At 36.1% G+C, this 12,023-nt stretch overlaps 1 protein-coding gene across 3 annotated transcripts in view; it reads right to left on the reverse strand.

Annotated features, from left to right (window-relative positions):
* Positions 1 to 12,023, reverse strand: part of LOC106070005 (titin homolog) — a 187,517-nt gene that overhangs the window by 31,695 nt on the left and 143,799 nt on the right. For all 3 annotated transcript variants that reach the window (XM_056016501.1, XM_056016503.1, XM_056016502.1), the window contains exons 16-17: positions 9,101 to 9,211; positions 8,508 to 8,630 (exon numbers count right to left, since the gene is read on the reverse strand). In XM_056016501.1, the coding sequence (XP_055872476.1) occupies positions 8,508 to 8,630; positions 9,101 to 9,211 (234 nt within the window). The remainder of the gene's footprint in view (positions 1 to 8,507; positions 8,631 to 9,100; positions 9,212 to 12,023) is intronic.

A 12,023-nucleotide genomic window follows, 5' to 3' on the forward strand; every position in this document is an offset into this window, starting at 1 on the left:
CATAGCTGTGGGAGGGGGGGCGTATATATCAGCATAGCTGTGGGAGGGAGGGGGCGTATATATCAGCATAGCTGTTGGAGGGAGGGGGGGGCGTATATATCAGCATAGCTGTGGGAGGGGGGGCGTATATATCAGCATAGCTGTGGGAGGGGGGGGCGTATATATCAGCATAGCTGTGGGAGGGAGGGGGGCGTATATATCAGCATAGCTGTGGGAGGGAGGGGGGCGTATATATCAGCATAGCTGTGGGAGGGAGGGGGGGGCGTATATATCAGCATAGCTGTGGGAGGGAGGGGGGGAGCGTTAAAAGAAAATAATACAAATCGAGCATGTCACAAAAATCATGCATTAGTCATTAATAATCAAGCAAACAATGCCGCATTTAAAAGTAGGGCCAGGGGCGTGACTTCTGAATGATCTAACCAAGAATATTGGTTTGATTTTCTCGATAAACTGTTAACATGAAATGTATAATGTTTGCAAAATAATAAAGTCGCTACGGAGTCTATATAGCAACGTGAAAGTACTCATCCTTATAATTTTGTCGCAAAGACAATGTTTAATTTGCTTTCTAAGCCATTGAACATCAAAGGCTGACAATATCTGCATGCTACACTATAAGACGGATGAGCTGATTTATCAATCTCATATACTAATCAAACCCACTTATAGCAAGTTTTAGATTACGTGATATACCTTGTTACTTTTTGTTTTCGGGAGTAGCCAAACTATGACCTGCATTCTTTGGGGGGTAACTCGCATTTTGTTTTTATTAGAAGTATTAGTCTAACAATCGTCAAAAATTATTTCAAATAAAACACATCTAAAATATTTAGGCCAGTGATGTGAAAACAACATTAAAAATTGAGTTCGCTGTAATAGTAACAAAAAAATATATATATTTTTTATTTCACAAATTAATTTTGTTCGGAATATTAATTATCAAAGCATTTAAGAAATTAGTTACACCAGCGGGTGGCCTATCTGCCCCTACATTTATTATAAATGTCGCGTTAACAGATCTATATATTATTCCTAGACTGGACATGGAGATCACTATAAAAAAGGTAAACATTATTTGAAAAGCTGAAACAAGGCGCTGTTTTCTGAAGTAGTGATAAGAAGTAAAGTGGTGTTTTTTCAGCCCTAACCTATGTAACATATAATTTAATGTTTAGATCTAGATCTAGTTAAACCTCCAAATTAAGAGCGCACTCACCTCATAATTATTATTTTGCAATGTTAAGATACATAATCTAAAAAGATCTGGGTAATCATTCTAATATGAATAAAATCAACTGACGTGAATTATTTCGATCTAGGATTTTCGAAACATTATTTCAATGGTAACTAACAGGAAATTACTTTATTTCATATATTTGCGTGAATAAGTAGTTCTGTGATTAATAGCCCATTTTATTAAAAATCCGTAAAAAGGTATTTCATTATTTCTAAACTTTGAAAACTAAAGATCATGACTTTTCTAGGACTGAAAAGATCGATTTTCCTAGATTTGGGGTGACTTCCCTTACAGCTTGAAAAAGAGTTACATACATAACAATCTATTTATATAGGTCTGTGATCTGATCATTATCGATAATAATTTGTTTTCGTTTTCCAGATTAATATATATAGGTCTGTGGTCGCGTCATCCTTATTTTTAAACTTGTTTCTTACTATAAAAAAGTATAAACAAAAAAGAAAACAACTTAGTGTTAGAATAGTGATATTCCTTGTTCTGATTTTAAAAAAAAACAACAATAAATGACAGACCTGGTTCTGAAACAATAGAAATGTAAATCTGACAGATGCATAAGTTACAATATAGATTTATGTTCAAAGAGTGTATCGATAAGTGATCACCTACATAATAATATACTTGGGTGAAATCGATACGGGTGTTGAAAGGCGGGGACATGGGTACAATCATGGAATGTCAGTGTAGGGCCGGCAACTCACGACGATGGCGTAACTGAAATTATAACACAGTGAAATACAAAAATGGTGACACAAAAAAAATGTTATATACAAATGTCATATCTTTGTTCAGATTTCTGATGTTCTTGTAAACAAAAATTAAGCTTGTTTTTTTATTCTTTATCGATTATGTTTTGCTTCTTTTCTTAAAATTGCTTATGGTCTTTAATTATTAAACAAATTCTACATGATCGACTCCTTTTGTCTTCTATATTAAAACTGCTTATGCTCTTTAATATTTCAAATTTGTCTTTGATCGACTACCTTTTGCTTCTTTGTTAAAACTGCTCGTGCTACTAATATATAAAAAAAAGCACCAACGATCGTTTACTTTTTTCTTTCTAAAGATTGCTGATGCTCTTTAATAGTTTGGAATGTCTACATGATCGACTACCCTCTTTTGTCCTTTCAGTTTTTGGTCTTTTTTTTTTTTTGTTGTTTTCTGCAGTTTCTTTCTGATAGTTTTTGTGTTAGCGTTCTGTCTTATTAATTGTGCAACAAACTTTTAAAGGAATGTTTAAAATGCACTAATTAAGAATCGCACTAATTAAACTGCTAGAAAAACGAGCCTTTAATGCCTTGTTTCCTTAATATTTTTTAAATATTTTTTTTTTAAATTTGAGAGTAATTAGCCTTCTACGTTTCAATGTACTGTACCTCAATGTAACATATTTCATAGCGATTTTGAGATAGAGAGAGAGAAATAGAAAATAAGAGGGAGGGAGAGAGGGAGTGAGAGTGAAAGAGATTATAAGAGAGAGAGAGAGAGAAAGAGGGAGAGAAAGAAAGGACAGAGTAAGAAACAGCGAAAAAGAGAGAGAGAGAGTAAAAGGAAGAGAGAGAGAGAGTAAGAGACAGAGAAAGAGAGAGTGTAAGAGGGAGAGAGACACAGAAAGAGAGAGAGTGTAAGAGGGAGAGTGAGTAAAAGACAGAGAAAAAGAGAGAGAGAGAAAGAGTAAGAGGGAGAGAGAAAGAGACAGAGAAAGAGAGAGAGAGAGAGAGAGAGATACAGAAAGATAATGAGATGAAATATAGAAAATGAAAGACAGGAAAATAGAGAAAAGAGAATGATTGAGAAAATAATTTTTAAAAGAGGGAGACGAGAGAGGATATTAAGACAGAGAAAGAGAGAGAGAGAGGAAGACAGACTGAAACGTGAACACTCGAGATAAAGAGAGATAAAAAAAATACGACAGAGGAAGAGTTAGATAGAAAAAGAGATGTTATAAAGAGATATGATAGAAATAAGAAAGAAATGGAATGAGAAAATGACACATTTCCTTAGTTTGGATTAAAGTCAACAGACCAGACGCCATGCCAAAATAATAATAATAACAAATTATAAATCATTATGTTTTAAAGACAAAACAGAATCAGATTTATTAGAAATTAAAAAAAAATAAAACAGAATAACAAAACTCGACAAGACGAATAAATGCAATAATTTTTCAAAAATAAATAAGAAAAATTCATGTGGATATTTTAGTAATTGAAATACTTTGAAGATTATCTGACATTATTATACGATATATACAACTTTCTATAACTCAATGAGTCCATACAGCACAGATACGCCGAAGTTCCTTGTATTTGCTATGGTTCCAAGTGGGTAAGCAAATCGAATACACTGAAGAATGGAACCTTGTTTTTTTTTTAAAGTTTTTAAGGTGCAGGCAGTACAAACAACAACATACAAACAACAACATACAAACAACAACATACAATTAACAACATACAAACGAATCACACCACGCTGCACTAAATGATCACTTCTCCCTAAACGCTAAATTCAAGAATGTAATAATACATCTACTGGTGTTGCCATATAATTCTAAGGTCATAATCTGAAACTCAAGATATGTATATGTTTGGGAAAAGTACAGGTGGTTGGTCGTTTTACTGGCCACTTGACCCTGGGCAACACAAACAGATGAACTTTATCCTCAAATCGAAAGGTCTTACTTTTTATATTTATTTATTTATTCATTTTTATGTATAAAATACAATAATAATAATAAAATAATAACTCAGAAAATATAGTAGTAGTATCTATTATAATATTGACATTGGGAATACCTTATCTTTTCGTTTTTAATTGTATCTCTAATAGCATAGGATATGAATTGAGAATAATGTATAAGGTCTAAAACTAATTTCATTTACTAGGAAAATAATTTATAGACTAGGACTTTGCACCAAAATACAAGGTGAGCAGAAATGTGTAAATAGGATAATGAGATAAAATTAAGTGCCGCGTGTTTCCGGTTACTTAAGTACCACGTGTTTCCGGATGAATAGAATTAAAAACTAGAGTTAAAAATGTTGACGTCATTGAGCTCTTCATTAGCCTCTCCCCCCCCCCCCCCCAGCCTCTCTTTCATGTGAACCAATGCTTATGTAATAACACACGCATATTTAAATGCGCAGTATTTGGCTAATTTAGTGCCTATGTATCTATCTATCTATCTATCTATCTATCTATCTATCTATCTATCTGTTTGTCTGTCTGTCAGTCTGTCTATCTATCTATCTATCTATCTATCTATCTATCTATCTATCTATCTATCTATCTATCTATCTATCTATCTGTTTGTCTGTCTGTCAGTCTGTCTATCTATCTATCTATCTATCTATCTATCTATCTATCTATCTATCTATCTATCTATCTATCTATCTATCTATCTATCTATCTATCTATCTATCTATCTATCTATCTGTTTGTCTGTCTGTCAGTCTGTCTATCTATCTATCTATCTATCTATCTATCTATCTATCTATCTATCTATCTATCTATCTATCTATCTATCTATCTATCTATCTATCTATCTATCTATCTATCTATCTATCTATCTGTTTGTCTGTCTGTCAGTCTGTCTATCTATCTATCTATCTATCTATCTATCTATCTATCTATCTATCTGTTTGTCTGTCTGTCAGTCTGTCTATCTATCTATCTATCTATCTATCTATCTATCTATCTATCTATCTATCTATCTATCTATCTATCTATCTATCTATCTGTTTGTCTGTCTGTCTGTCTGTCTATCTATCTTTCTTTCTTTCTTTTTAATTTACCAATCTGTGTGTATGTCTAAGCAGGTAATTATTAGAACCACATAGCAGACATCCTCAATTTAGAATCTGATTTACCAGACATTATCTAGCTGCTCCTAAAACAGAAACGCCACTTTGTTTTCCTGTTATGTCATTTCCTAAAATAGAACCGCCAATCCTATTTCTAAATGTTGTAAAATTAATACTTGCTGCTTAGTTTATTAAGTTTTGAGGTCAAAGTTCAGACTAACCCAACTTAATGACCCAACGTATTCTTTCTGTTTAAATTGTATCTATTTACAGTTCGCTGTAAGCATGCCCATGATTATATACATTCCTGTGAGAAAAAAAATGAAAAAGAAAGTTTGTTTCATTTATACCATTTTTAAATTGAAACGAGCCAAAAATAACTGTATAGAATTCTGTGATATTTACAGACTTACAGACTAGGACATGATTTATAAAATTTAATTTGCAGTTTTAGCTATTGAGATTTAAATTCACTGCTGAACGGACGGACAACAAAAAATTAATCGGGCAAGCAGTGGCGTAGCTAGGAATTTGCCATTATTGGGGGGCCCGGGGGGCTTGACCTCTTTGGGGGCTCTGCATTTTGACATTCGAAATCATAATCATGACATGAGATAATGGCGTAATATTTAATATTTAATGTAACAAAAATTTCTAACACTCAATTGGGCCGCCCTCTCAAGTGGGTGTCCGGGGAAATGTTCAAATATTCCCCACTCCCACGCCCTAGCTACGCCACTGCGGCAGGGCACTAAAATGAATGATACTTAAGAAGAATAGCAGAAAATCCTCGCCAAGAAGCAACATAGAAATAAAGGCTGAGGTAATGCAAGTGAGCGAATGAATTGCTCAATAAAAGCAACGATGCCTATCTGGTCTTCGGGCCACTTGAATCTTCGATCCACGTGTCACGGCCCCTATAAACCCACAACATCGAATTCATGTAGCCAAGCCTTTGATTCGCAATACACTCAAGGCAGACATTTTCAAGGGCCAGATAAAACCGCGTTTTGGGCCAGATGTAGCCCGCAGGCCGTAGTTTGGACATCACTGCTAAAAAAAAAAAAGAGTGAATTAGTTTAGCCCACACATAAAGAGTGGCTACCAAAGAAATGTCCAGGAGAATGTTCACCACCTAGCAATCAGTGTACAAGGCGAGAGGAAGACCAAGAAATGTCTGGATTAATCGTGTGAAAGTAAAACTATAGAAATAATGTCTTACAGTTCCGCAAGTTTTCAAACAGCAGCACATCGTCAGCTACGGCACCTTGACGACATATCCTCGAGAAACCCGGAAGTTTGAAAACAAAACAAAAAGTACACGACATATCCTCGAGAAACCCGGAAGTTTGAAAACAAAACAAAAAGTACACGACATATCCTGGAGAAACCCGGAAGTTTGAAAACAAAACAAAAAGTACACGACATATCCTCGAGAAACCCGGAAGTTTGAAAACAAAACAAAAAGTACACGACATATCCTCGAGAAACCCGGAAGTTTGAAAACAAAACAAAAAGTACACGACATATCCTCGAGAAACCCGGAAGTTTGAAAACAAAACAAAAAGTACACGACATATCCTCGAGAAACCCGGAAGTTTGAAAACAAAACAAAAAGTACACGACATATCCTCGAGAAACCCGGAAGTTTGAAAACAAAACAAAAAGTACACGACATATCCTCGAGAAACCCGGAAGTTTGAAAACAAAACAAAAAGTACAGATTTTTTTTGTCAATGTGACCGTTAGCTCAAACTCTCTTCGAGGATTGAATAAGGTGATAAAAGGAAGACAATTGGTTAGACACAAGTCAAAAGCCAAAGTAGAAAATGGAATTATTTAAAGCTCTAATTCCATACTTAGAAGTTTGGCAGGAAAGTTCAATTGATAGAGCGTCGCGCTACTCACGCAAAGGACGTGGGTTCGATCTATTTACTAATCTTTGTCTTTTTACTTTTCTTTGAAAAATTAACTGAATGTTTAGTTTACTACATTATTTGAGCTTCAATTTATCTTTTTTAAAAAAATCTATATCACTTATAAACTACCAAACCTCTCGTAACTTACGCTGAGAAATATACAAACATCAACATTTAAGACTATAATAAGTGGACTTTGTTTAGGACTTCTGACTGCAGTCTAAGCAAAGCCTGCTCTTGCTTTAGGAACTCTTGTACACGATCAGTGTAACATTGATAACATTGAAAGGGTACTAAGTAGTATTGAATGAAATATAACTTTGTAAAGCTTCTTCTAGACTCTAGACATTCAATGTTTTATTTGCTATGAAAAGCAAAAAGACGAGACGAAAGCTGAGCTAGTTCGGTCCTATTGTAAGACATGGCACACTGTCAAAAGTCATCCTTCAAGGTACAGTCAAGGATGCACGAAGAAAGGGTCGGCCAAAGAAAAGCTGGATGGATAACATAAAAGAATGGACAGGCCTGTGTCTTGATATCCTGCTTAGAACAGCTGCTGACCGGGAAAACTAATGGGAATTTGGTTACGCGAACAGTCACATCACCCCTTTGACAAAGTCAAGGGGCAGATGAGAGAGACACAAATGTGGGGCAGATGAGAGAGACACAAATGTGGGGCAGATGAGAGAGACACAAATGTGGGGCAGATGAGAGAGACACAAATGTGGGGCAGATGAGAGAGACACAAATGTGGGGCAGATGAGAGAGACGCAAATGTGGGGCAGATGAGAGAGACACAAATGTGGGGCAGATGAGAGAGACACAAATGTGGGGCAGATGAGAGAGACACAAATGTGCGGCAGATGAGAGAGACGCAAATGTGGGGCAAATGATACCTAAACAAAGGCCTAATCTCTGCCTTCATTATGAACTTTTGGCCCAAATTTAAAACATGAAGTCACAGGCTGGAAAAGACTTGTGGGCCATAGTTTGGACATCACTGTTATTAGGCAGCTTCCTAACATTCAGTGTAACATTCATTGCATTGCAAATGAACTTGTATCCACAATATATCCTTAAGTAAGAACCAGAACTTCAGGACTAGATAAGTCAAATTGTTTCCAAGTGTCTTTCTTTTTAATATACTTATAACATACATTTTTGGAGGGACACTATTTCATATTTAGACAAAGTTTAAAAAATACAATTATAAATTATATAATCGGATATTTTTCAAAGCTTATCATAATTCTGTCTTTTAATATTCTTAAAGTTTGATTTGGTAATTAAATGTAGTAGTGATTTAGACAATTGACAATTTGTGTCAATGTGGAATTTCAATATTGAAAAGGCTGAAATAATAAATGTTGAAAAAAAATTGTAAATAAAGAATATAACCAGAGTGTTTGTATTTAAAGGAGGAAGAGATATAGGTGTGTATTAGTAACAATGGTCTAGTCTAGCAGATCACTCATGCTTTCTTTATTAAAAACTATGTAAGCCTTTTCCAAAACAAACACAACTAACCTCTTCAACTTTGAACTCCAGTTCCTTAGCCTTCGCCTTGTACAGAACCAACTGTTCCATCAGCTCGGAAGTTGGCATGGAAACTGGGTCACTTCTGGTGGAGTTTAGGAGGTGATTGGTTGCCTGAACAAACGACAAGAGACCATTCTTAATGGGCAGCGAAAAGCCTTTATTCATTGTCAGAGACTATAAGGAATTCCTGGTGCTGCACAATATACACGCTCGTTTCTGTCGTATCAATTCACATTTATACTTGCAACTTTATGAGCGTCTTGTGTTCTAATACTATAATTGACCATACCTTCACCGTGTTCGTCGGAACTGATATCACTGACAGTAGAAGGGACAAAGGTGAGCAACTGGTTTTTTAACCAAAAGGCTTTGGACAGTAGGAGCTAGTTAATCTTTGCTGGCTAGTAGTGGCTACTTACCTTTGAGAAGAAGAATTCTGAATCCAAACCTCTGCTGCCTTGCGGCTAAACCCAAACAAGTGAAAGACGTCAGGAGTAAACCCCCGAGGAAAAATCGGGACCCGAAAAAGACAATGTGGCAATTCTAATGTTCATGTCGATAAGAGAATAACAATTGTTTACCTGTGTTTCTAGCTTGGGCGTCTGTGTAGCCAGGAGCGGTGTCTCTAATGAAGTAGACGTCGTGGGCTCTAGAACTGTTTGAGTTTCTTCATCTGAATGGGATTTTCCGACCTGAGAAATACATTTTAAAATATATTTATCATAACTTGTAACTCATGTTTAAGTACAGTCTCCCTTTCAGATCTTGTGATCTATAGGGCAAATGATAAAAACGTCATCTGTTTCTCAGGCCGATGGTTAATGAGGGTGTGATGTGGCCATTACAACGGCCTTTATTTATCAGGTACCCAGTAGAGTTGGGTGACTCAGCGGCGTCCTAAAAATTTCGAAATTCAAAATCACCGTGATTCGAACTCAAGAGCTTTTGGTTCAGATGTAAGCGCTTTACTACTCAGCCACCATGTAAATATGCCTTCTAATTATCTGTCAAAACGTTTGATTTCATTGCTGTAACTCATTCAAGTTTTGTCATAGAGTTTGGCGACGTACAGTGCGTCATGGAATCTATTGCATTCTTCAGTGAAAGCGACATTTCATTGGAATAAATTTCATCCCAAGATTGTCAGAACTTGCATTAGTGGTGGCTGAGTGATAAAGCGCTTGCCTTCCGCACCGGGGGCCCCGGGATCTTTAGAGGGCCTCTGAGTCCACCCAGCTCTAATGGATACCTGACTTTGGTTGGGGAAAGTAAAGGCGGATGGTCATTGTGCTGGCCACATGACACGCTTCTCGTTAACCGTGGGCCACAGAAACAGGTGACCTTTACATCATCTGCCCCATAGATCCCAAGGTCTGAAAAGGGATCTTTACTTTTTATTTTATTGTGCCAGAAAGTAATAAAAATAACAATAAAGACAAAAAAAAACAGAGGGGATGTGCATCCTTAGTCAAATATTCTAATAAATGGACTATAGAAAAAGAACTAACCCATAATCGGATTTCGCCGAGACTTTCTTTTTCTACCTGACACAAAAAGTAATGAGACCCGTCGCACACTAACAACAAACTTCTGAGACCCACTTTACCCCCCCCCCCCCAACCACAAAAAAAAAAAACACAACAACACAACATTATGAGGCAAACTGTCTCCGAACTGTCCCATTGAGTCTAGCCCACCTTTCATAAACAATGACATCTTAAAGCCCACTTTATCTGAGCGCCCCAAGTTTCTTTTTGTTAATGAATGCCTCGCTTCTTAGGGAACCCTCGATGTCCTTTATTTGTAATATATTTTAAAACCAATCATTTACACTACTTATCATTAGTATCTCTACAATAAATGTGTGTATATGTTTTCTATAGACTAAAGTGTGTGATATCTTGTTGAGCTGTTTGCGTGCTCACGCCTTCATATTTCTAACAGAGCATTGAATATAATGTAGACTATCTCTGCACTACATACAGCCCTAGGACTTGTGAGTAGATGGAGTAATTTTGATTGGGATTTGAAACTATGCCAAGGGAGGCAAACAAGTTATAGGTGAAGCTGGAATGAGAAAAATAGAAAGAAAGGGAGAGAAGAAAGAGAACAGGGAGAAAGTAAAAGAAAATGAAAAGAAAAAAAGAGACGTAAAGAGCGAACAGGTGAGAAAGAGAAATAAACAAATAAAGAGATAAAGATAAAGATAGAAGAAGAAAAAGAGAAAAGGAGAGAAATGAAGCGAGAAAGAAAGAGAAAAGAGAGAAAAAGATAGAGGGAGAAAGGGTAAAAAAGAAAAGAAATAGAACGAGTAAGTGAGAAAGAAAAAAGAAATAACTGAATACCCAGAGACAAATAGAAAAAACAAGCAAAAAAAAAAAGATTACGTTTGAAGAAAAAAAAACAAAGCTTATCTAAGGGAAAGAACCGCTAATTACTGCCATCAATCTACAAATGGCAGAACTTAGCTCCTTTTCTTCTACATAAAACATAATTTATTAATTAGTACTCATTCATTAACTTATTGGTTAATTGATTCGTGTACTGTTATCGACTATGAATAATTATGCAAAATTTCAACTTGATCCGAGAATGGGAAATGGGAGAAAAAAAACTGTCAAAGCGTATTAAGGGGATTTAATCCATATATATCCACATCTCTCACTTATTCCCGTATATATGTATCAAACACAATATTAAATTCCCAATAATTAATTAACCTGGTTAATTTTCTTTTATAGGTTCATATATTTGTCAGGTACAATGTATAATTGAGCAATGTTTTAGCTTCATCCAAGAATTTTGAAATGGAAAAAAAAACTTTTGACCAGACAGACAGAGTGAGTTGATATAAGCTTTGTCCCAGACAGACACAGTGAGTTGATATAAGCTTTGTCCCAGACAGACAGAGTGAGTTGATATAAGCTTTGTCCCAGACAGACAGAGTGAGTTGATATAAGCTTTGTCCCAGACAGAGTGAGTTGATATAAGCTTTGTCCCAGACAGACAGAGTGAGTTGATATAAGCTTTGTCCCAGACAGACAGAGTGAGTTGATATAAACTTTGTCCCAGACAGACAGAGTGAGTTGATATAAGCTTTGTCCCAGACAGACAGAGTGAGTTGACATAAGCTTTGTCCCAGACAGACAGAGTGAGTTGACATAAGCTTTGTCCCAGACAGACAGAGTGAGTTGATATAAGCTTTGTCCCAGACAGACAGAGTGAGTTGATATAAGCTTTGTCCCAGACAGACAGAGTGAGTTGATATAAGCTTTGTCCCAGACAGACAGAGTGAGTTGATATAAGCTTTGTCCCAGACAGACAGAGTGAGTTGATATAAGCTTTGTCCCAGACAGACAGAGTGAGTTGATATAAGCTTTGTCCCAGACAGACAGAGTGAGTTGATATAAGCTTTGTCCCAGACAGACAGAGTGAGTTGATATAAGCTTTGTCCCAGACAGACAGAGTGAGTTGACATAAGCTTTGTCCCAGACAGACAGAGTG

The sequence above is a fragment of the Biomphalaria glabrata genome, chromosome 17, assembly GCF_947242115.1.
Source record: "Biomphalaria glabrata chromosome 17, xgBioGlab47.1, whole genome shotgun sequence".
NCBI classification, from domain to species: Eukaryota; Metazoa; Mollusca; class Gastropoda; family Planorbidae; genus Biomphalaria; species Biomphalaria glabrata.